Source organism: Bubalus kerabau, chromosome 1 (assembly GCF_029407905.1).
Source record: "Bubalus kerabau isolate K-KA32 ecotype Philippines breed swamp buffalo chromosome 1, PCC_UOA_SB_1v2, whole genome shotgun sequence".
NCBI lineage: Eukaryota > Metazoa > Chordata > Mammalia > Artiodactyla > Bovidae > Bubalus > Bubalus kerabau.
In genome coordinates this window covers 250,355,460-250,381,807 of record NC_073624.1, presented here as the reverse complement: position 1 = coordinate 250,381,807, position 26,348 = coordinate 250,355,460, and the positions used below count along the sequence as shown (strand labels likewise).

Genomic DNA, 26,348 nt, shown 5'->3' with positions numbered 1-26,348 from the left:
AAAGGGGACGACAGAGGATGAGATGGTTGGATGGCATCACCGACTCGATGGACATGGGTTTGGGTAGACTCTGGGAGCTGGTGATGGACAGGGAGGCCTGGCATGCTGCGATTCATGGGGTCACAAAGAGTCAGAAACCACTGAGCAACTGAACTGAACTGAACTGAATCACTTATATGCAGACTCTAAAAAAGTAAAACAAATAAACATATGTAACAAAACAAGAACAGACTCACAGATTTAGAGAATGAACTAGTGGTTACCAGCTGGGAGATGAAAAGTGGGCTGGGCAAGGTAGAGGTACAGGATTAAGAGATATAAACCACTATGTATAGAACAAACAAAGGATATATTGTACAACACAGGGAATTATAGTCATTATTTTGTAATAACTTTAAATTGATTATGCTGCTGCTGCTAAGTCGCTTCAGTTGTGTCCGACTCTGTGCTACCCCATAGACGGCAGCCCACCAGGCTCCACCATCCCTGGGATTCTCCAGGCAAGAACACTGGAATGGGTTGCCATTTCCTCCTCCAATGCATGAAAGTGAAAAGTGAAAGTGAAATCTCTCAGTTGTGTCCAACTCTTCGTGACCCCATGGACTGCAGCCTACCAGGCTCCTCCGTCCATGGGATTTTCCAGGCAAGAGTACTGGAGTGGGATGCCATTGCCTTCTCCTAAATTGAGTATAATCTATAAAAATATTGAACTACTATGTTACACAACTGAAATTAATAAAATATTATAAAGCAACTACATACTATACCTTAATTTTTCAAAAAAGGACAAAATATCGATATATACAACACGAATGAACCTTGAAGATATCACACTAAATGAAATAAGATGGTCACAAAAAGACAAACCTTGTGTTATTTCAACTTTGTGGGGTACCTAGAATAGTCAAATTCATAAAGACAGAAAGTAATATGGTGTTTGCTCAAGGTTAGGAAAAGGAGGTAATGAGAAGTTATCCAGGAAAGTATACTGAGTTTCAGTTTTGCAAGATGAAAAGAGTTCTGAAGAAGGACTGTGTTGTGGTTGCACAATAATATTAATGTATTTATTACATTTTCAAATGTACTTCATGAATGTAATATATTTACTGACATAAAAATTATTATGATGATAAATTATACATTATGCATATTTTACAATAATATATTTTGTTTGAAAAGTACACATGTAGAGAAATGAGCACAGGGGAAAGATACTTATCAAATGCTTGTTATAAATGAAACACACAATTTTGTGAGACAGATATTAAACAACACTGGTAAACAAATATCAATCATAATAAGTCCTATATACTATTCAAGAATGATATGAAGAACATAACTTGGATTAGGAGGGCAAAGAAAAAACTCTGAAGAAGTAGCAGTTTAAGGTAAAACCTAAAGAATAGAGGAGTTAACTGTGTAAAAACTGGAGAGCAAAGAACATTCTAGATAGAAAGACGAGTAAATGCAGAGACCAAAAGATGAGAGAAAGTTCTGGGATGCTCAGAAATCAGAGGAAGGCCAGAGTGATCAGGAAACAATGAACGCACGAATGCACAGTCATACTAAAGAGCCATGTTTAAGAATTTTAATTTTACCCGAAGCACAATGGAAAGCCAATGAGGATTAAGGCAGGGGAGTGACATAATTCAGTTTTCATTTTCTAAAGGGAAATCAGTTAGTGCTATATTTAAAATGGACAACCAACAAGGACATATTGTATAGCACAGGGAACTCTGCTCAATGTTACGTGGCAGGCTGGATGGGAAGGGAGCTTGTGGGAGAATGGATACGTGTATACGGATGAGTGCACCTGCAACTACGACAGCACTGTTAACTGGCTACAGCCCGAGACAAAATAAATAGTTTAAAAAAGAGAGAGAGAGAGACCAGTTAGGAGGATACTGCAGCAGTCCCAAGTGGGAGCTACTGACAATTTAGACCAGGGTGATGGTGGTCAAGACGGCAAGACACACACAGACTATGGATATATTTTAGAGATAAAAGCAAAAGGACTTGGATTGGATGCGGTTGTCAAAAGGAAACGTCCAGAGTAACTCCCAGGCTACTGGCCCAAGAACCTCATGAGGTAGAGCAGCTGGTTCCTAGAACAGGGAAACCAGAAGGAGGAATAGGGTTAAATATGTTAAGTTTGAGATGCTTGTGATACACCTATGTGGTTAGGAGTCTAAGTTGAATATATAAGCCTGGAGAATAGAGCAGGGTAAGGACAAAAGACATAAATTTGAGAATCACTGACATTTTGATATTTAGGGTCATTGGTTTAGGTAAGTTCACTGGAGAGAGGAGGGGAAGGAAGGATAAGGGAAGGAAGAAAATGGAGCTCCTAAGATTCAGGCCTCAGAACTCCAACATTTAAAGACACAGAGAAAGGGACTTCCCTGGCAGTCCAGTGGTTAAGACTTCGACTTCCAATGGAGGGGGTGTGGGTTCGATCCCTGGTCAGGGAGCTGGAATCCCTCATGCCTCACAGCCGAAAGGGGCCAAAACATAAAACAGAAACAATATTGTAACAAGTTTAATAAAGACTTTGGAAAAGGTCCATATCAAAAAAAAAAAAAGAGAGCGAGAAAATCTTTAAGAAACAAATTAAAAAAAAAAAATACAGAGATGAACAGAGAGCAAAGGAAACTTTGAAGAAGCAGCCAGGAAATTAAGAGGGAAACAAAAATGAGTAGTTTCCATTTTAGAAAAAGGGAACAGACTGTACAAAGGTCCAGAAATAAATTACACCTCAGTCTGTTGTGAGAACTGTAAATAGTGGAGAGCAAAACATAATCAGATACACATTTTTTTTCAATCATCTTTGAGTAGTGCAGACAGAAACAGAGAAGGGCAAGACCAGACGGGTGGAGATACTTAGCCTTCTTGATAAACAAAGTCTTTACAAAAAGGCTTTCATCTGAGAGTCTTTCATAAAAAGTGATTTTACAAAAAGGCAAGGTGATCTAATACTACTTCTTACAGAGAGACTATTTTCATCATTGGTCAAAATAATTCCTCCACTAAGAGTGGAGAAACTGATTTCTCAGGTTCCCTTTGTGGTCAATACTCTGCTGTTCTATAAGTGTGTATGCATACCTATATGGGCATGTACTCACACATACACACACACACACACGAGAGCTGCATTTCCAAGAGATCACTCTCTCACTGAAGGATATAATTTTATTTCCAATTTCTTTTGCAACTCATGTGGAACGTTTCCTGAGGTAGAAATGTGCTCGCGGATGTGTAGGTCTGGAACTGGGGGAGATGATGGTGACCAAGCCATTAGCACATGAAGTTACAGGAGATGCTATGGCCACAGGTAAGACCCTAAGCAGTGCTGAAAGTGAGAAGACACCCCAGAAGAGAACCACAGGTAACAACATATAAGGTACAGGAACAAAAAAGAGGTGGGCTTCCCTGGTGGCTCAGTGGTAAAGAATCCACCTGCCAAGCAGGAAATGCAGGTTTGAACCCTGGATCAAGAAGATCCCCTGGAGAAGAAAATGGCAACCCACTCTAGCACTCTTGCCTGAAAAATCCCATGGAGAGAGGAGCCTGGTGGGTTACAGTCCATGGGTTTGCAAAAGAGTCAGACACAACTTAGTGACTAAACAATAACAGAAAAAGAAGTACTCATGGAGAAAGCTCAGAGCTTACTTTTGTTAATATTTCAAAATAAGGAGTAAGTTTTTACTGAATCTTTAACACTACTTCTATGATGACCAGATATGCCTTGGAAACTAATCTTTTGCCTAAAATATCATTTTAGAGACTCATGCCACACTTCTCAAAGTTTTCTTTCCCCTGCTCTTACGTGCCCAATCATTACTGTATTTACAAGCAGAATTTGCATTTGGGGATTTGTGGACAAAACCAATAAGGTACATATGGTATATATATATAAGACTGACACAACTTATCAACTAAAAGAAACAGAAAAAATTCAAAGACCAGACCTTAAAAAAATGAATTCAATAGATGAATGGATAAGAAAGCTGTGGTACATATACACAATGGAGTATTATTCAGCCATTAAAAAGAATACATTTGAAGCAGTTCTAATGAGGTGGATGAAACTGGAGCCTATTATACAGAGTGAAGTAAGCCAGAAAGAAAAACACCAATACAGTATACTAACGCATATATATGGAATTTAGAAAGATGGTAACAATAACCCTGTGTACGAGACAGCAAAAGAGACACTGATGTATAGAACAGTCTTATGGACTCTGTGGGAGAGGGAGAGGGTGGGAAGATTTGGGAGAATGGCATTGAAACATGTAAAATATCATGTATGAAACGAGTTGCCAGTCCAGGTTCGATGCACGATACTGGATGCTTGGGGCTGGTGCACTGGGACGACCCAGAGGGATGGAATGGGGAGGGAGGAGGGAGGAGGGTTCAGGATGGGGAACACATGTAAACCTGTGGCGGATTCATTTTGATATTTGGCAAATCTAATACAGTTATGTAAAGTTTAAAAATAAAATAAAATTAAAAAAAAAAAAAAAAGAAATTGTTAAAAAAAAAAAAAAAAAAAAAAAAAATAATTTTAAAAGGTCTTAGGAATAATGGCTTACCAACATGACATTCATTTATAAGAAACCAGAGACCTACACTGAAGAAGCTTCCTGCGTAAATTAGAGAACTGATAAAAAGCATAAGAAGCATAACCTATTTATATGGGCCAATGTGGTTTCAATAGAGTAAAATCTGATCTCAATAACCCAAGTGAATTCTTTGAATCAGTCAATAATAATAGGGTCAAAGCCATTTATACTTTCTAGAAAGTCACTAGAAAACCCTGCACCAAAGAAGTCATTTTGCAGAATAAAAAGTAGTGGGAGTGGAAAATCCTCTGAAACTTGAAACACCTGGTCCTGAATTTATGAACTGTGATTGCATTGGGAATTAAAATAGACTAAAAATATAAAATATATATATATATTTATAAAAATATAAAGCGATTTAAGAGAATTCATGGATGACTGACAAATAATGGGCTCTTGAAAAACTCAGGGAAACCCACCTTACATTGTGCTGAATCCCCTTGTCACCAACAATTTTTCTATGATCTCACGAAAGAAGAAAACTAAGCCCTAAACTAACCTTTGGTTGCCAATGTCAGAGACAGAATATTAGCCTGGACAAACAACTGACATGATCAGCATGGCACCTAATGTTAGCATTAAAACAACAACGACTATACAGCTGAACAACTGACTAATCAGCTAAAGATTTTCTCTAGGTATTTGGAACAGGTTGCAAGCACAATTAAGATTTAACTGGAATTCTTCTGAAGTCAGTTTTAATTGATTAGACAGCTTAAAGTTTTAAAACTATGACCTAAAATAAAAAGCGCAAAAGAAGAAGCTTTGTGTGCTTGTTTTCAGCTATATATGCTTTAGGATGGTCTAATGTTCGTACTTGAAAGCACTGGAGCTCAATGCATGGAGTGCTTTCTCTCAGCCTTTCTGGGAAGGGAGGATCCCAGGAAGAATATGATCAACCCATAAGGAACATACAACATGGTCTACTGAATTCAGCTCAAATTAATCCTCTTTATACAAAACAAGTTTAACAACAGAAATAAAAATTTTCATTTACATGAAAAAGTCTGCTAGTAAGTCTGTTTCTGCTGAATATTTCAACCAATCAAAAAAAAAAAAAAAGTAAGAACGGTGTGGCTGCTTAGACAGATGCCTTTCCATCAGCCAGCAGGCAATGCTTCTTACACTGCTGTCCACAGACTGCCTGCTCTTATTCCATGAAGCATCTTTATCTCATACAAATGCTGGTCCAAAGCAGAGACTTCCATTTTCAGAATTTCATCTTTATCTAGTCAGTTTTCACTACCTGAAGGTCTTTATGGTCAAGAAAAGAAATCGTAATAACCCACTAAAACCTGAAGTGATTTAGTAATTATCATCATCAAAACAGTATTTTAAAGCCTATGACCAACAGTGACAACATCTGCTATCCTTTGCCAAAGATGGCTATTTACTCCTAAGCCAGCATAAAATGCAGCCATGAGTGAGCTTGCTATGCAGTTTAAAAGAGACGATGCACATAAAGCCCCTAGCTCAGTGCTTGCTGTATGATAAAGAGCTCAAACATGGCAGTTAGGATCACTGTCTTATTCTGTTCCTTACAGCAGCCTGTGAGAAGGTATTGTACTACTGCAAAGGTGAGAACGCGGTGTGCCGGGGCTGACGGGCTATGGACTTAGTGAGACTGACTCAGTTGACAGAGCCCACTCATACAGCAGCAGCACCACCCCCTCTGTGCTTAGTCCATATGGGAAGCTGATCAGGATGGAGTCAATGCTGATCTTACCTTTAGGCTCTACCCAGTTGTGAAACGTTGAGCAAGTTATTAAAACTGTCTGAATCTCTTTATTCATCTCAAGGATCTACCTCAAAAGATGATTTGAATATTAAATACTGGGTCAGAGCAAAAGCACAGCAGATAACAGCATTCAGTCATTCAGTCAACATTTCTGGGACTCGTACTAAGTGAGAGGCACAGGTCATAGCTCCCAAACCTATCTGCGTGTCAGAATTATCTAGGGAGCTTTTAAAAATTCCAACTCCCAGGCCACACTAAGTCGTCACAATATGTGGTGGCAGAATACAGGTATAAGTTTTTGGAGCTTCCCAGATGACTTCAATGTGCAGACAAGCTTGGAGACCACTATGCTTAGGCACTAGACTCACCTACCTTTCCTGAAAGCTCTCCTAGTTCACTCATTCTACTCTCTTAAACATCTCACACCTAAGCCCTCTTTCAGATTCCTACTGCTCCTTCTCTAGCTCAGGTTTTCAGAACCTCTCCGTGAGCTTGCTAACTTGTCCCCTACCTGTCACTACTTTCTCTATCCCCCTACACCCACCAGCTCTGATCCAGCACTCCCGTGTGCAGAACCACTGGATTAACTTCCTCTGGCTACTAGCTCCTCAGTCCAGCCTGCAAAGCCCTCAACAAAGGCAGTGTCCCACCTTCCCAGCCCCTCTTTCCCTATACCCCTATGCTACTGATGACCCAAACCAACTGATTACCTCACTCTCTCCAGGTAGATCCCATGTCTTTCAACTGCAAAGACTCATTCTTGGGAACAAGGAAAAAAATCCTCATGATATTAGACAGTCTATCACCAGCTACAAAGTGAAATCTTCCCCAATTGAAAATGGTGTTCTTATAAACCATGGTGACCTTGGTTTTAAGGAGGCTGATGTACCTTTAATTTCATAATTTTATATAATTTCAGATGAAACACAAAAAAGAATTCCTTTTACCTTAATTTAAGGAGCGGCTGGGTCACCCACTTCTTTAACTTGCGTCTCCCAAATGAAGTTTTAGTATGGTCTAAAACCCAAAATAAACTTCCTTTGGTTTTCATATCAGTCTAAAAAAGACCAGAAAGCATGTTTTATTAATTCAATGATTGTATTTGAACCAAAATTGCCAGTTGTGCATGTGCCCTGCTGCTGCAGCGCTTCAGTCGTGTCCGACTCTGTGCGACCCCATAGACGGCAGCCCACCAGGCTTCCCGTCCCTGGGATTCTCCAGGCAAGAACACTGGAGTGGGTTGCCATTTCCTCCTCCAATGCATGAAAGTGAAAAGTCAAAGTGAAGTCACTCTAGCGACCCCATGGACTGCAGCCTACCAGGCTCCTCCATCCATGGGATTTTCCAGGCAAGAGTACTGGAGTGGGGTGCCCTTACCTTCTCTGTCATGTGCCCTAATTATTCCATATACCCCAATTATAATGTTACACATGCTTAGCTTTTATGCTCAAACCAGGTGTTCATACATTAGATGAATGAATGTGTGTGTGTGTGTATATGTATATATATACATACACACACATATATACACATTCTATTTCCCAGGTGGCGCTAGCGGTAAAGAACCTGCCTGCCAATGTAGGAGATGTAAAAGACACAGGTTCAATCCCTGAGTCACGAAGATCCTCTGGAGGAGGGTACGGCAACCCACTTCCATATTCTTGCCTGGAGAATCCCACGGAAAGAGGAGGCTGGTGGGCTAAGATCCACAGGGTTGCTAAGAGTCGGACACACCTGAAGCAACTTAGCACACACACACACACACACATCCATCCATATAAACACACACAAAGTATTGACATTTTGCATAAGAAAGATACAGTTTACGTATAGTTTTTAACTAACAATAAATTACTGAGAAGTCTCTTTTAAAACATCTGTCCTAAATACCTTAAAAATATAACTGCATCCTTTCCTGCCTTAGGAAAGCACAGTGAAAATAATTTCATGTTCCTTTGGCAATTCAGTATCTCCCACTACTTAAGAGTTGCCATTCTAAAGACAGATAATCTCATGACAACACTCTCTCTTAAAGAAAGAAGTGAACGTGCACTGCACCCTAGGACTGTACCCGGGAGGGTTTGATTTTCGCCTGTTTTATTAAATCCGTAGCAAAAATTTATCTATGCTTTGCTACTTTACCATTGAAAAAATTTACAATTAACTAGAAATTGTATTTAATTTTAACCAAGGTTTCACTGTAATACAAAATGTCTATTAATAGGTTTGTTTTATTTGGAACACAGAGTTACAATTTTCATCTGAATTTTTTTTTGCTTTTTCCTTTTCCTTCATATCAACAAACAGGTACTTATAGGACACCTCCCGTGTGCTCAGTAGAATGACTGGCAAAGGTATATTAAGACACGGTCCCTCCCTCAGGGCACTTATATCCAAGTGTGGGAGGAAAGACTCCTAATGAGGACACGATGTCATCTGGCAGAAGGCAACTATAAAAGGTGTGCTACAACCTCTCCAGACCTCGGGAGTTTAAAGCAAAGCACACATGGGAACGACAGTGGTCATGGAAGGTTCCCTGAGGATGAGCTGGGCATGCAGAGCTGACCTATGAGGGGAATCCACATAGGTGACTGCACCATCCTATCCTGAGACAAAAGCCCAACTGCTGGGACCACAGTGAAGGGTCCCAGGAAGAGCATGGAGCATTGGAGAAGCACACTCAGACAGGAGGGGACAGGTGGGGGAGATGGAGGCCTGTTACACCTTTGCTCTCTCTTGCTACTCAGACCCCTCCTCATGACCCTTTTCCACTGATCCATGGAAAAGGAGGAGAAAGCTGAAGTGTGAAGACAAGCAGAAGATGTTAACTCTCAGCCTCCACTTCTACAAGCACCTGAGTTCTAACAGAGAAAGGGATTTTTAAAGGGTATTTTGAGGATGGATGATTTTTGCCTTAGGACTTTGATTTTGGAACTGACGCCACTGTGATAGGACCTGAACAGGAAGGATGTGGAAGAAGTAAGGAAATGCTGGGGCTGCATCTGGAGGCTCTGACTGTGGGCTCTACCCCTACCACTTGTTTCCTGTCTTGGGGATGTATATAGCATTGAAGAGAAAGACTTGCGGGAAAGATGCTCAACTTCCAAATAACAGAATGATATGATAAAAATGCTCATGCATAACAGGAAGGCTGACTGCAGTACATAAGGACAGCCTGGCAGAGGGAGAAACCTGAATGAGAGAAATCAGACAGTAATATACAAATCCAAGAGTCAGGAGACTGACTAATTCAGCATTTACTTTAATTCACAGCAATAGCAGTGATTCACAGCAGATGGTTCAGCTCTTTCACTACTTACTCAAATGACTCGGAACTACCTTATATTTTTGTGACTTTATGTTATAATAACATTATTTTTTGGAGAAGGCAATGGCACCCCACTCCAGTACTCCTGCCTGGAAAATCCCATGGACGGAGGAGCCTAGTAGGCTGCAGTCCATAGGGTCGCTAGAGTGACTTCACTTTGACTTTTCACTTTCATGCACTGGAGGAGGAAATGGCAACCCACTCCAGTGTTCTTGCCTAGAGAATCCCAGGGATGGCGGATACTGGTGGGCTGCCGTCTATGGGGTCGCACAGAGTCGGACACGACTGAAGCGACTTAGCAGCAGCAGCAGCAGCTCACACTTTCAAGTGATAATTTAATGAATAAAAGCAATAATTTTAATATCTTCATTATCCTTCACATTCATCAATAAAGGGCAAGTAAGCAATGATGAAAGTTTGTGAAGTGAAGTATTATGTATCTCACAGTTAAACGCAGTATCAGAGAAACTTGTTTTATACGCTGGACAATGAAGTAAGGCTATGGACATTTTAACAAAAAGTTATGTAGAAAACAAACATATATAGAAAAACATAACGAAGCAGATCAAAAATATCCACTGTATATTAATTTCTAAAGATGATACCTTTACAAAGAAATATTTAATATAGAAAATATGAGGACGGCCATATTGCTTCAATCATTAAAAAGCATGCTCTAAAGCTCCCAATGTAACCTCCAAATAAGTATTTCATGTATTTGATTCTCCAAAAAGTGAGCAGTACAATTACCAAGAGATGTGAGGCAGACCAGCCGGCTGAAGACAATACTGTTTCACCTGCACTAAGAACAGACTGCTGCTTCATCCCAAATTTCTTTTCAAAACCATTTTGAATCAAATAGCCCTTATGTTTGCCTGACCTGATTCTGAAGGATTTCCAGGTTCCTTAATGTTGTTCCATTAATTGTCATAAATTCCATTTCACCTGACAACTGTTTAAAATTCCTGTAAAGGAATGAAATAAAAGCCATGAGGCAAGTGCATAAAGAAACAAAGAAACAAATTCAGTGGTTACAAATATTCCAGTAACATTACAACAGAAGTTTTAGCCCTCTGATAGGAAATCAAACCAAAAAAAGCCAGAAGAATATTCATTAAAAGATTGTCTTCCACCAGTGCTGGTGCTTTTAGGTAAACTGATGTGAAAGGACAGCCGTTCTCACACCAAAAACTAAAACAAGGGAAGTAATGGTATTAACAGCTTTTTAGTTTTTTAATTTCCAGTAATAGAATCAAGCATAGTCAAGTCATAGTATCAGGAAAGCAAGTAGGGGGGGTCTCTTCAGGAAAAGCTATGCAATTTGCTAGAAAAATATGTCAAGGTTCTTTAAAATGTCCTCCCTCTTCTTTGGCATGAGATCATCTTGATAAACACTTTAAAAACTTTTAATCAACATTCTGATACGTGCAAATGTTATTTATTCTATAATCAAGACCACACATTCATGTGGCTAATGTTTTAGTAAAGTCTAAACTGAAAAAGTAGAAATTATTTAGTTCAAAGAATTCACATTTTCCTTATGCCCCTCCAAGTACCCCAAACTAGATTAAAAGCTCAATAAATTTCAAACAAGCTTGAGTATTGAGTTCAATGTGATTACTAAATGCATGCACAATTCAAACTGCATCCTTGTTAGTCTTTCATGTTAAAAAACATATTAATCAATGCATTACTAATTCAATAATTAATTTCCTTTATAAGTCAGTCCTTTGACATTTCTATCCACAGCACTTATAGACTTGATGGCTCATTTTTCAAAGCAAAGAAAATAACAGCAGGTCACTAAGCTATTTGGAGGGAAAGCATGAATGTTTGCATCATAAAACCAATCCCACTCATCATGGCCCTAATAAGATACAAACAAAATCCAGTTTCCCAAGCCAGTAATGGAAGAAAGCCTTCATCTAGGAATCTAGAGCCTAGAATCAAGGCCAAGGAGCCAGTGTTCATTGAGAGATGCCTTGACTTCTAGATGACTCCCACAGCTAAGACCCAGAGCCCTGAAAAAGAAATAACTTGCTGCATATTAGGAACACTACCTAGCGACTCAACATTGTCCCGTGGCAGTGTAATATACCTGTGACAGGTTTACCTAGCTTCCAAAAGATGACTTGTTAAAAGATTTTCAGAGGGAAGCAACTCCAACACCGATAGCAGGTATGTGCGCCCAGTCTCTTCTTCTTGTAACTGTTAATCTGCCTTGCATTATGGAAATTTATGTTCTTCGGTGATCCTTATTAATAGATCTAAGCTCTGTGGAGGCATAGGTTATTTATGCCTTACACATTTTGCAGCACCTGCAGAGCCTAGCAGAAAGCAGATGCTCAGCAAAGGTCTGCCATCTTTCGATGGGGAGGCCAGTTTAGGTTTCTTTGTTTTCCTTTGAGTCATAAAGCCCAGAAATATATGTGAAACATCCAGAGACAATAATAAAATGTAAAACATTATTTTTAGGAAGAAACAATTGGGCAGTGATTTGCTGTACAACTAACAGATGTTCATACTCCTTCATGGTGAAAAATAGTTGGAAGTACTGCTAGCCTGGCCTCTGAGTTGGTACCCAACCAGGTCTCATAGGTTTAAATAAAGTCACTTACTTTCCCCTCTCCTGACAGGTTTAAACTACATCCTAGGGGTGATTAATGAACACTTGAGTACCTTAACATATTATTGACCAGAGATGTATTAATGCCACGGGCATGAGTTTCGACAAAAATGCCCCCGTCAATAAAGTGTTAATCATTCTCAGACACTGGGAATGCTTAGCTGGCATCAAGAATCCACAGCCCAGCAGCACTGACATCTGCACTCATCTTAATAAAAGAGATCGACCACTAGGAATATTAAGTTAACCCGATTCCTATGGCACAATAATTACCAAACAACTAAAAGAACTAACTCTGCTTTCAGGTTTCCCATGTTTGGATGATAAAGTACTCTGGAGTTGCGACTCTTCCTTACAAATACAAAAGAAATTTCCTCTGCCGATGCCTATTTTCAATAGGAATTATATATATATATATATATATTTTTAGCACGCATGTAGAAAGCTTTAATAGGTCTCCTGCACAGGTGGTGATGGCAAGTCTTGGGAGGGCACGAGACTAGGTTCAAGGCTGCTGGCAAGGTGCTGGTGGAGACAGGGGCAGAAGCTTGGCTCTCCCAGGGGCCTCATGAAGCCTAAAGTCCGAAGCTCTCCAGGAGCCTCTGCCCAGGCCACCTCTGCCCATCTCCTGTTGCTCTGGAAGAGCCTTTTCCTTGGCCTTAGGTTTCCCAGGACCCAAGGCAGTAGGACTTTCCCCAACCAAACCACAAACGCTCTCTAAACTATCACAGCTTCACCATGGGTGAAACTGGCCCCATAGTGTGGGGAAAGCACCAACTGCCTTGTTTCTTTGCAAAAATGTGGCCCCATTTCAGAAGGCTGACTTGGGAGCATCGTTGGGGAACACCTGTCATGAGAATAGAGTGGCATCAATTTACATATAGGAAAAGGTCAGCTTTCATTCCAATCCCAAAGAAAGGCAACGCCAAAGAATGTTCAAAGTTAAAGTGAAAGTCGTGTCGCTCAGTCTTTGTGACCCCATGGACTGTAGCCTACCAGGCTCCTCTGTCCATGGGATTTTCCAGGCAAGAGTACTGGAGTGGATTGCCATTGCCTTCTCCAGGTAGGAATTATATATATATTTTTGAACTCAGGGTTGTATCTGCCAGCATTCCCTAGGAATTTGACAGGAGTGATCACTGATGAAGCAACTCTAAATTATTTATCCTTTTGGAAGAAACCAAATTTGATATGCTTTGAAATAAACCTTATAAACAAGGCCTGGCTAGCATTCACACTGTGTGAACTTCGACAGAAATCTTCCAAGTAACATGGGAAAATACTTCATTAATATTTCAGACAACAATAATACATAGGATGTATATGTACATCAAGTTTTATAATGGGAGAAAAACATTCCTGCTAAAAATTGCCAAAGAAGTTTAGGATTCCACATCACTCCTATTTCTCACTCCTATTTCAACTTTTAAAAAAATGAAAACCAATCTTTCTGATTCAGACAAAGGCAGCAAAGGTGCAGACCTTATGTGAAAGATCAATCCCTTACAAAGATTCTATTTAAATACTGTTAACATTATTTGAAAATGAAAACAGAAAAAAAAAAACCTACCATATGCACCATCTTACATATGAAATCCATAGTATAAAATAATTCTCTATATAGTTTTCAGAGTTCATACATTCACTATTAGTCTAACTTTTGATTGTTAACTTAGAAATTATATCATATTACAAAAATTCAGTTTTATTGTAAATTCACTTCTAATTTATTTGCAATTAAAATGAATATCTTTGCATTCCTAACTACTGCCAGTAAGCATATTAGAGAAGAAAATAGTAAGAACGATGACCTACAGATCTCCAAGGATTCACTAGGAGAATACACAGTACTCAGCATACAGTTCATATAGCTATGATTATTGCAGTGAAAGGATATAAAGCAAAATCAGAAAAGTGAAAAGGTACACAAGACAAAGCCTGGAGGAAACCAAGGGCAAGCTTCCAAGAGTCCTCCTTGGCAGAAATACACAGGATGCACTTACCTACCCCAGAGTGAGTTGTGGCAATGTATATGAAATATTTACCAGAGAAGTTCATTAGAGACTCAGCACCCAGGATTTTTCACTGCTGCTGCTGCTGCTGCTAAGTCGCATCAGTCGTGTCCGACTCTGTGCGACCCCAGAGATGGCAGCCCACCAGGCTCCGCCATCCCTGGGATTCTCCACGCAAGAACATTGGAGTGGGTTGCCATTTCCTTCTCCAATGCAGGAAAGTGAAAGTGAAGTCGCTCAGTCGTGTCCGACTCTAGCAACCCCATGGACTGCAGCCTACCAGGCTCCTCCACCCATGGGATTCTCCAGGCAAGAGTACTGGAGTGGGGTGCCATTGCCTTCTCCAGATTTTTCACTGGGGGGCTGTTTTTACAAAGGTACCTGCTCCTGAGCAGGTGCCAAAATTACAGCTCTCAGAAAGTAAGTAGTTGTCCAATATAAACCATACTGCCTGCAGAAATGGTTTAGGCACAGGGAGTCATTCTTACCAGAAAATGCTGGAGATTGGCCCCAAATGCAAGTCCCAGATGCCAGTCAAGAGTCAAGCTTGAAATAGGGTTTTCTAAGGATAGATGTCTCATTTGGCTTGCCATGTTAATCTGTTTTTAGTATCAGTGTTATATTTATATTCTTTTGTGTTCCTTCTAGTTTACTCTTTATTCCTAAATTGATCTTTTCTGGACATATAGTTCATTCTTAAGTCTTATCATCTCATTTCAAATCCTTCCTATTTCTCATCTATTCTCCTTTGTTCTTTCACATTTAGCATCATTTCCTTAACGTCGTTTAGCTCATTTTGAAGTAGTAGGTTATAGTTTTTATTTCATCTGTGAGCATGTCTTTCTGGTGTGCGTTTATTTTCTATAAGGATATTATCCTGTTCCCCATTCTTTTCTATTATAATTTTATATGGGATTTTCAATTTGGTTCTTTTCCCACTGCTAATTTTTAAGTGAAAATTTGTTTTCCATAAGTTTCAAGACATAGACCCTGTTTAGGAAAGCTGCTGTTACTTTATACATCTCCCTCTTCTGTTGCTTTTGTGTGGTATTTAATCATGGAACCTCACCTGCTTTCATTCATAAAAAGATTAAATGCATGAACATTGCTCTTTAGCCACAATTAGAAAACTGGACACATTGTATTACATATGCGCACACACATATACATATATACACATACACATATGTATATAATTGTGTGTTTGTGTGTGTATTTTAAATTGTTTTTCAGGCAGTTGAACATCAGGCAGCATAGAACTGTGGTGCCTGAGAGAAGAAAAACAAAAAGAGATAAACACTAGGACTAACCTCTTGGAGAGACCAAGGAAAGTTGAAACTGTGAGACCGAATGCCAGAGATGACAGAGACGCACACAGAGAGATGTAGAAGGGTGCGCTCAAGTCTTTGGCCAAGCCCTGATCCTAAAATTGTGGAGGACGTCACATGAGATCATAAGAAACAGCAGGATGAACAAGGACCAGGTTCACACATGGCTTAGTATAGTTTGTTCTCTAACGAGAATGGCTGCTGCTGCTGCTAAGTTGCTTCAGTCGTGTCTGACTCTGTGCGACCCCACGGACGCAGCCCACCAGGCTCCGCCGTCCCTAGGATTCTCCAGGCAAGAACACTGGAGTGGGTTGCCATTTCCTTCTCCAATGCAGGAAAGTGAAAGTGAAGTCACTCAGTCATGTCCTACTCTTCGCGACCCCATGGACTGCAGCCTACCCCAGGCTCCTCCATCCATGGGATTCTCCAGGCAAGAGTACTGGAGTAGGGTGCCCTTGCCTTCTCCAAATGAAAATAGAAATACCTCAAAATACTTGGGACACTGGGTAGAAGTCTCAGAAGTGCATTGGGTGGGGTTAAAATAGACAAAGACAAGGACTTCCCAATCTTGGTACCAAATGATATTTTACTGAGACAGCTCCTATCTGTCCACTCCATCTCTGCAGAAGAGGAAGCAGCTTACCTACAGGATCAATATGATACAGGATAATTCTTCACAGAGCCAAAGGTAAGAGGCCAGTAAAGGTAGAACATGGAAAGGCAAGAAAATTATTCTGTTACCCTTTTTTCCCCACCAGCTTTTAAGCTAGCACTTTCTTAGAAGGTCAATTGCCAGCTTTTAAATCTCTCAACTCTACAAAATTAATCACTCTTTTAAAAAGCTGTCTATGTTAGTGGCTGTCCTCTTTATCTTCATCTTTATGGTCTGTGAAATAATGACTGAAATCAAGAATAAGAAAGGTGATGAAGTTTTATGAACGTTTTTAAATACCCCTTCTTAATACAACTTGTCAATTAACTGTGCTTTAATATAAAGCACAGTTCTTTACTCAACACTAAAATACATTCAATAGCAATCATGAATACAAACTGACCCAATTCTTAAGCCTTCTATTAATTTTTTATGTCAACTAACATTTTTAATACTCCTCAGTAACAATACCACACAGGTCACTCTTGCCCCAGAATACAGTATTCCATCAAGAGCAGGTAACTGAGTACAGTACTTACCAAATTCAATTTAAGAAATGTTTTTTAATATAACCCCACCCTTCTTAAAATTTGTCAGAAACCACTTACTTGGGTTTGGAAAGCACCTTTTCCAAGTTAAACTCTTTGAGGTATCTTATTATGGCAGCCAAAGAACAAATCACAGGCTTCTCCAAGTTAATGATGTCAGAAAAACTTTGAGAATCTAAAAAACAGAATATATACCTTCATTAAAATTATTATTCATCATATTTAAAAACAAACATTAAGTGAAATAAAATTTTGTTTATAATTATTGAAATAATCGTTTAGACACTTAACTTCTAAAATTACCCTTTGGAAAAATATAGATTATAAATACCTAGAGTATGAAAAAGGGCAATTTTCTGAATTGAACCTTCTTTCAAAAGCAAGGGATCAAGTATTTTCAAAGTGTAAAATGCTCATCTGCTTTGACCCAGAAGTACTCCAAAATGCTTGTTAAAGATGTGTATACAAGGAAATGAGTTGAAAAATCTTTCATAGTAGTAAAAAATTACAGAAAACCTAATTGAATATCAATTAATAGATAAACAAATTTCAGTACCTCTAGATTGGTATGCACCTACTACTGGGAAGGACTTTCCCTTTAGCTTTCCATCTGGTCTCCCACCTTTATCCCTGTGCCCTATCAGTTCAGTTTAGTTCAGTTCAGTTGCTCAGTTGTGTCCGACTCTTTGCAACCCCATGCATCGCAGCACGCCAGGCCTCCCTGTCCATCACCAACTCCCAGAGTTCACTCAGACTCACGTCCATCAAGTCAGTGATGCCATCCAAGCATCTCATCCTTTGTTGTCCCCTTCTCCTCCTGCCCCTTATCCCTCCCAGCATCAGAGACTTTTCCAATGAGTCAACTCTTTGCATGAGGTGGCCAAAGTACTGGAGTTTCAGCTTTAGCATCATTCCTTCCAAAGAAATCCCAGGGCTGATCTCCTTCAGAATGAACTGGTTGGATCTCCTTGCAGTCCAAGGGACTCTCAAGAGTCTTCTCCAACACCACAGTTCAAAAGCATCAATTCTTCAACGCTCAGCCTTCTTCACAGTCCAACTCTCACATCCATACATGACCACAGGAAAAACCATAGCCTTGACTGGACGAACCTTTGTTGGCAAAGTAATGTCTCTGCTTTTGAATATGATGTCTAGGTTGGACATAACTTTCCTTCCAAGGAGTAAGCGTCTTTTAATTTCATGGCTGCAGTCACCATCTGCAGTGATTTTGGAGCCCAAAAAAATAAAGTCTGACACTGTTTCCACTGTTTGATGGGACCGGATGCCATGATCTTTGTTTTCTGAATGTTGAGCTTTAAGCCAACTTTTTCACTCTCCACTTTCACCTTCATCAAGAGGCTTTTTAGTTCCTCTTCACTTTCTGCCATAAGGGTGGTGTCATCTGCATATCTGAGGTTATTGATATTTCTCCCGGCAATCTTGATTCCAGCTTGTGTTTCTTCCAGCCCAGCATTTCTCATGATGTACTCTGCATAGAAGTTAAATAAGCAGGGTGACAATATACAGCCTTGATGTACTCCTTTCCCGATTTGGAACCAGTCTGTTGTTCCATGTCCAGTTCTAACTGTTGCTTCCTGACCTGCATACAGATTTCTCAAGACGCAGGTCAGGTGGTCTGGTATTCCCATCTCTTTCAGAATTTCCCACAGTTTATTTTTATCCACACAGTCAAAGGCTTTGGCATAGTCAATAAAGCAGAAATAGGGTATTCTTAACAGAACAGGCAGAGGAATCCTTTTGAAAACGTACATCATATCATTAGATTACTTGGCTTTCAAATCCTGCAACATCTCTCAACTCACTGAGAGATGTGGCTCAAGTTCATAAGGATCTAAAAGTCCCTAAAAAACCTGCTCTCCATCTCCTTTTATCTCTGAGCTTGCCTCCTAATAGTCTCTTCCTTAGCTACTCTGTACCAGCACCCAGGCTCCCTGACATTCTTTAAACACACCTGGCACTCAGACATGCTGTACTTAGTGTTGTTTCTGCCTGAAAAACTGTTTCTTTGCTCATCCACGTGGTTTTCCCCCTTAACCCCTCTAATCTTTGTTCCATCTTCGTTCAATTGCATTTTCTCAGTGCGGTCTTCCTTCACCACTGCATTTAAAAATTCACCTCTTCCCTGTCTGTCTTCTTTTTAAACTCTGCTCATTTATTTATTTTTGGCTGTGCGGGGTCTTTGCCGCTGCGCGGGCTTTTTCTCTAGTTGCTGCAAGCAGGGGCTACTCTCCAGTTGTGACGCACAGGCTTGTCAACCGCGACGGCTCCTCTTGTTGCTGAGTACGAGCTCCAGGGTGCGGTAGGCTGCAGTAGCTGAGGCACGTGGGCTTAGTAGTTGCGGCTCCCAGAGTCTAGAGCACAGGCTCAGTGGTTGTGGTGCAGGGGCTTAGTTGCTCTGCGGCATGTGGGATCTTCCCAGACCAGGGATCAAACCCGTAGGACCTGCACTGGCAGCTGGGTTCTTTACCACTGAGCTACCAGGGAAGACCTTCCCTGCCTTTCTCTAAAGAACTCATCACCTTCAAACACTATTTTATTGTACACCTCCTCCCACTAGACTAAAAAACTCCAGAAGGGCAGGAATTTTTGTCTAATTTCTTTAAGTATAAACAATACTTTTAATAGGCATTCAATAAAAATTAGTTGAAATAATAAATCCAAGTCATATTTAATAAAAATAAAGAATTATGCATATTCATGTGTAGACCTGTACATCAAAAAATTCTTAAGAATTTGACAGGAGGGACTTTTACCTTTTTCCTTATACACAACTATGTTTTGATCTTTTTTTTTGGCAGTAGGTATTTACTACCTTTAGAAAAAATTATAAGATACTCTCTACAAATCTGTAATATAAAGTATATTACTTTCAACATAACTTTTTGTAAAAACAAGGTGTAAATGAAGAATTAACGCTTTTCTCTTCTACTGAGAACTTCATCTTTTGACTGCCCAGCTCTGTTCCCCAGGAAACCTGATAAAGATGGAATGCCCATGTGTTATGAGACAGCACTGCATATGGCGGAAATGGCCTGAAATCAGGAAACTGCATCCAGACTAGGAGAGGAATTACCTGATTCTAGAATTTTGGCCTTCCTTCAGTACATTGACTCTTTGAACTTGGTATGTCCTTTGGAGAAATTCCAGCAAGAGCTAAGGTTTCCTGTAGGGCAGACCCTGCATCCACCTGCTTTCTTTGCAGCTGAGTTGTCACTAGAGGATGCCAGGAAGTTCAGCACCCAGTGGCTCTATGGACTGCTGCAAAGACGGAGAGGACTCCTCCCGCTAAAAAAAAACGGTGCTGTGCCAGCAAACTGGATTTTCTGTCCTATGTGATTCTAGGTGAATTGGATGCCAAGAGTGGCTTATGATAATTTCATGACTTAGTCTTGTCTATAGTTTAGCATAATTTGATGATTCCTTGGCATCGGCCAAGACACCATGAGATTAAAAAGGATGGGGGAAAAATGCCCTAAGACACTGATGCCTAAGAGGGAGCTGGGGGAGGTTGGTCCAAGGGTGAAAGCTTTGCAACAGGGTAAAAATGGATCTTAACATAAGCTGGACTGGCAAGAATGAGGGGTGCAGGCCAAATCAAACAGATACTCAGCTGAGGAAATGTGAATTAGACAAATAATGGATTCAACCTATTAAGACTGTCAACAATGTTCTGGTATTTTAATTCTGGGCATTAATTTTTAGAAGTGCTAGCCTTCCTTAGGAGATTTCTCCACACATTTTATAAAACTGCAAGGAAAATCATGGCCACCTTTTGAGGGAAGGAAGAAGGAAGATGACTCAGTAATTAACTTGTCACACTCCATGAATATGTCAAAAACATCACATTACTAAAATGGTCATAACTACAAAAAGCAACTGCAGTTATTCCTCTAAGTGTAAGAACAGTGAATGCTTTCCTCTGCTTCTTCCAGTTGTTTATCAATAACTACCGAGCTTTCACTAGCCTTTACGTCAAATTTGTACCTTTATTCAAATCTCAACTCAGTTACATTTGTGGACATATGGCTAACATGTATAAAATATTTACCTTTAATGTCAACTACATCTTTTGCATAAAATTCTGTAACCTCTTGGAAAGCATGGCTGTATTCAAAATACACATTCTTCATCCTTTCTACTCGAATTCTATCATCCCGCACACTGAAAGAAAAAAAAACAAAAATTTAAAAAATAAGTATACATAATCTTGAACTATCTGTATTCAGGCCCTGACCTGACCAAAATAAATACTCATCCATTATTCTTCCCCAAGATGGGGAAAAAAAAAAGATCTAAGGTTTCCCTGTCAAAAGTCTACATTTCATAAAATACTATTACTTTAACTACTGGTATTTTATAACACCTCCACATAGTGAACACTCTAAACATACTATTATCAAGAACTTATTAAAATTACAGTCAGTTACTTTAATAAACACGAAAGAGAGAAAAACGGAAAAGCAATCAATTTAATTGCATCATTTGTTTAAACCCACTAACAAGAGAAGACATCACTGAGTATTTCTTTCCTCAAAAAGGCATCTTTGTCTGGTTGGCTCTGTGCTAAGTCCATTTCTTCTACCAGAGCCTTCCCAGTCAAATATAGTAAATTCCTCTTAGGTCAACTCCCACTCTTTAGTTAAAAGAGGAACTAAAAAGCCTCTTGATGAAAGTGAAAGAGGAGAGTGAAAAAGTTGGCTTAAAGCTCAACATTCAGAAAACAAAGATCACGGCATCTGGTCCCATCACTTCATGGGAAATAGATGGGGAAACAGTGGAAACAGTGTCAGACTTTATTTTGGGGGGCTCCAAAATCACTGCAGATGGTGATTGCAGCCATGAAATTAAAAAGACGCTTACTCCTTGGAAGGAAAGTTATGACCAAACTAGATGGCATATTAAAAAGCACAGACATTATTTTGCCAACAAAGGTCTGTCTAGTTAAGGCTATGGTTTTTCCAGTAGTCATGTAAGGATGTGAGAGTTGGACTGTGAAGAAGGCTGAGCGTTGAAGAATTGATGCTTTTGAACTGTGGTGTTGGAGAAGACTCTTGAGAGTCCCTTGGACTGCAAGGAGATCCAACCAGTCCTTTCTAAAGGAGATCAGTCCTGGGTGTTCTTTGGAAGGAATGATGCTAAAGCTGAAACTCCAGTACTTTGGCCACCTCATGCGAAGAGTTGACTCATTGGAAAAGACTCTGATGCTGGGAGGGATTGGGGGCAGGAGAAGGGGACGAGAGAGGATGAGATGGCTGGATGGCATCACTGACTCAATGGACGTGGGTTTGGGTGAACTCCGGGAGTTGGTGATGGACAGGGAGGCCTGGCGTGCTGCGATTCATGGGGTCGCAAATAGTCGGACACGACTGAGTGACTGAAATGAACTGAACTGAACACTTCTTTAAAAATATGCATGTATGTATGTATATATGCTCATCTGAGTACATAAACAAAATCATCAAATCATCATCCATGCTGATAGTACACTGTCTCATCCATTTCCTATTTTGCTTGACTCCCCTTTTCCCTCCCTCTTCTCCTTTCCTAATGACCTCACTCCCAAGCCATGCTAACAGCCTAAGAGGAATCCTTTCTCATTTTTTTCATGTTCATATGGTCATATACATATATACTCACATATACACTGTTTCATAAAAATGGAGCGACTTTATACAAACTTTCCTTTATCTTGTTTTCTCTACTAAGTAATAACTCCTGGAATTCCCTCCATATAAAGTGACCTAGATACAACTCATTCTTTCTAATGGCTAAAAAAATATCTGATAGTATGTAAAAGCCATAGTTTATACAACCATTTCTTTACTATTGGACATTCACTTGATGTTAATATTTTGCCACAGGTTACTTTAGAACATTTTTATCTAAAAAAATTATAGATGCAGATGTATCCTGCACATGTCCCTCTTCAGTCATATTCATCTACCATCTTTAGAAGTAAATGCTACCATCAACTTGGTGTATATCACCACCATGTATGTTTTTATATTTTACAACATATTTTATCATCTTTACACAATACATTGTATTGTTTCATGTTTTAAATTTCATATAAGCAATACTTTATTATACATACACTTCTACAACTTGCTTTTGCACTCAGTACTATATTTCCAAGATTTGTACATAAAGCTAGACATGCTTCTTTTTATATTTTCGATTATTTCTTATATTTGAGTAGACTTTTAAGATTTGTCATTCAAATTTAATTAATCCAAATTTATTTGGGAGGATGGTGTGAAGTTGAAAATACACTTTTATTTTCCATATGATTATGAATTAATGACCAAGCACCATTCATTTTGATATTTGGCAAAACTAATACAATTATGTAAAGTTTAAAAAGAAAATAAAATTTAAAAATAAATAAATAAATAAAATAAAATAAAACATTCCATCTTTTACTACTGATTTATGATGCTGCCCCCACATTTCTGTATATGTGTGACACTGTTTCTAGCTTATATCCTATTCTACTATCTTTTGTCTACCTCTGTATCAGGGCCATAGTACTGTAATTTCCATGGCTTGGTATCAATATTTGTGGCAAGGCCCCCACCTTGTCTTCATTACTTCTGGGCTTCTGATTTTCTTTAAAATTTTAGGTTCATTTTGTCAAGTTTTACAAAAATCTTATTGGGCTTTTGACTGGATTGCAATGAACTAATTTAGAGAGAAATGATATCTTAACAAATTAAGAGATCCCACTGTTAAAGATGGCGTAAGATCTCTACTTATTCATGTCTTTTATATCTAACAATATTGTTCTATTATTTTCCCCATATTATATGTATCTTTGGTTACACTCACTCTTAGATTAATAATACTATGAAGGGAATCTTTTCTCTATTATATTTATTAAAAGCTTATCATTGGTGTACATGAACCCAAATTCTTATATGTAGCAATTATACTAAACACTTTTTTCTTATATTGTCTGTGTATATATTAATACCACCCACAAGAGGAAAATTTCTATTTTTCATTTCTTTTTCCTACCTCATTACACTACAAGCTAAGACCTCCAGGGCTACGTTGAACAAAGGTAATGCCAACAGGCATCCTTAGTTTCTTACTAAAGCTAATGGGAATGCTTCCAAAGTTTCAGCTCTTAAGTATGATATTTGCTGTGGGTTTTGGAGTAAATGACTTGTTAGGCAAAGGTTTGGTAAGTTCCCCAGTTTTTGCAAAAAGAAAAAAATTAGTCATAAACGATTACTGAATCTTACCTAACATTATTTTTACAGGTGTTAAAATGATCATATGGTTTCCTCTCACTTAACCTTATATTATTCGTATTTTCTAATGCTGAATGAACCCTGCATTCCTGGAATATATTATACTTGTAATGATGCTCTGTACTACTTAAATAAAGTTATAAACTTGATTTCTTAGTTTTTTTCCCCCAGAATGTCTGTGCCCGCATACCTACCTCCAAAGACTTTTTCTGTTCTACTATAAAACTAGACAGGCATCAGCTGCTTCAGAAAGAAATCTTAAAGGGAGGATTTTCCCCCATCTGTGGTGCTGAAGAGGATTTTTCCACCTTAATCCAATGCAGAGAGTATCAGACTAACTATTGCAAATCTCTTGTCAATTTTTATCTTCCTATAGACACCCTTAATACCTGAATTTTTAGAAGCCTGTTGCAAAGTTATTTAGCCACTCAAAGAGCAATGAGTGACCTTACATGAGTCCCACAACGTTTCTGTACAAGTTCCTAGAGTGAACACACGAGGCAGCTGGTAACTTAATTACTGTTCTAATTAACATTTTGTTCGAGAAGCAGATAAGAATTTAGAAACCCATTAAATCTGATAAAAAATGACTTGTCAGTTATCTCTGAGGCTTTCCATGGAAGCATTACAAGAGTGTTAAATTCAACATTTTGCAATCTGTATGTTAAATACCCTCCTACATTTTTTTTTCCCCCACAAACTGGTTGGAATTATATGTGAAATCTCTAATCTGTGGTTTCCTAGATTTTTTTCTTTTTATGGTAAAATCAAATCACTGTATCTTCGAAACAAAAGCCTTCCTGAAACACTGTATACATAAAGAGTAATATCCAGCCAGAGGATTTTGTCAAACTGGATATTAGTAAAATTTCTATATTCAACAGAGAACTGTCGATCTTGGTTTCTTCAAACTGCAGCCTGAGGAAATACCTGGGTGGGAAACACCAGCAACAAACATTAAAAGCACAGGTGCCACACCCCAAATGTGTTCAATCTGAATTCAGATTGAATTGAATTCAATCTGAATTCAGCAGGAAGCTGGGGGAGAAGGTATTTTCAGCAGCGTTTTGGGGGTGATCCACAGGCAAAGTGCAGACCACAAACACTCATCTATATGAAAAATACTGGTGACCATCACAGGACTAGAGTACGAAGTGGAAATGTAAATCTTCTCCAAAGACAGTTCATGTTTTAGCTGCTCTATTAGAGGTGGGCAGTCAGTATCTTTTCACCAAAAAAACCAGTAAGGAAGTCAACTAAGGTCAAGTAATTGACACAGGACTTTAAAAATGATTTTAAAAAAACAGAAACAAAAAAACATCTTCCCACCCTCTTAAGAGGCTGTTTGTGACCAGGGGTTGAAGCCTTCTGAATGGAAAAGAGGCCGCAGAAGCTATGTTCCTCCAGGGACCTGGGGAGGCAACCGCCCCTCTGGGCCGGATGGGAGGACTAATGTCAACATGCGAGGAGTCTCAGTCATTACATGGGGTAGGCAAAGCTGGACTGTCTTAAGATTTCCAATTTAAAAAATTCCTTTTTGTATATTACATGCCTGTCAGTTGCCAAATATACTGTATTTGAAAAGTTAAGTGGTGATAAGACTCTCAACAAGAGTGGAATCCATGCTAAAAAGGAGGGGGAGCCTTAGACCGAGGAACTTTTAAAGTCAACTTGGACGTAAAACTGGTAATTTTCAGGTGTTGAGTAACAGACTACCTACAAAGGTTTTGGTAATGTAATTGTGACCAAATGTCAGCTTACCAATTTTATGATCTATGCTGACTTTGGAAACTATCATTTTTATAGATTAAAAAAAGCCTTGTTAAAGGCTGATAATCTACTCTATGAAAACTCAAGGCCTCTTCTGACAGTGTATTTACTGATAATAACAATACAGACTGAGTTCCAAGCTTGCTGAGTGATTAAATTCTGTCCTCTGAAAACAGAATGCAGTAGAGGTTGAGATTAAATAAAACAGACCATGTAACATAGTCACGATGTCTCCATATTAGGATGAAATTCATTAATTTTATCACTGCTCATAATAGGGAACTGTCACCACTTTCTTAAAAGACAGAGGGCATAATGTCAAATTATAAAGACAACCACTAGAACAAAAATATCAGAATAACCCCAGAAGAACAGCAAGGAAAACATACCACACGTGAAAGATTCTTTGAAAGATATTTAAAATAGAAAACTAAATACAGGCAAGCT

The 26,348-nt window shown here is 39.0% G+C and overlaps 1 protein-coding gene across 5 annotated transcripts in view; it reads right to left on the bottom strand.

Moving 5' to 3' along the window:
- Positions 1 to 26,348, bottom strand: part of MSH3 (mutS homolog 3) — a 183,922-nt gene that overhangs the window by 115,697 nt on the left and 41,877 nt on the right. For all 5 annotated transcript variants that reach the window (XM_055562836.1, XM_055562838.1, XM_055562837.1 and 2 more), the window contains exons 9-12: positions 20,924 to 21,036; positions 16,915 to 17,029; positions 10,569 to 10,653; positions 7,308 to 7,417 (exon numbers count right to left, since the gene is read on the bottom strand). In XM_055562836.1, coding sequence (XP_055418811.1) covers positions 7,308 to 7,417; positions 10,569 to 10,653; positions 16,915 to 17,029; positions 20,924 to 21,036 — 423 coding nt within the window. The remainder of the gene's footprint in view (positions 1 to 7,307; positions 7,418 to 10,568; positions 10,654 to 16,914; positions 17,030 to 20,923; positions 21,037 to 26,348) is intronic.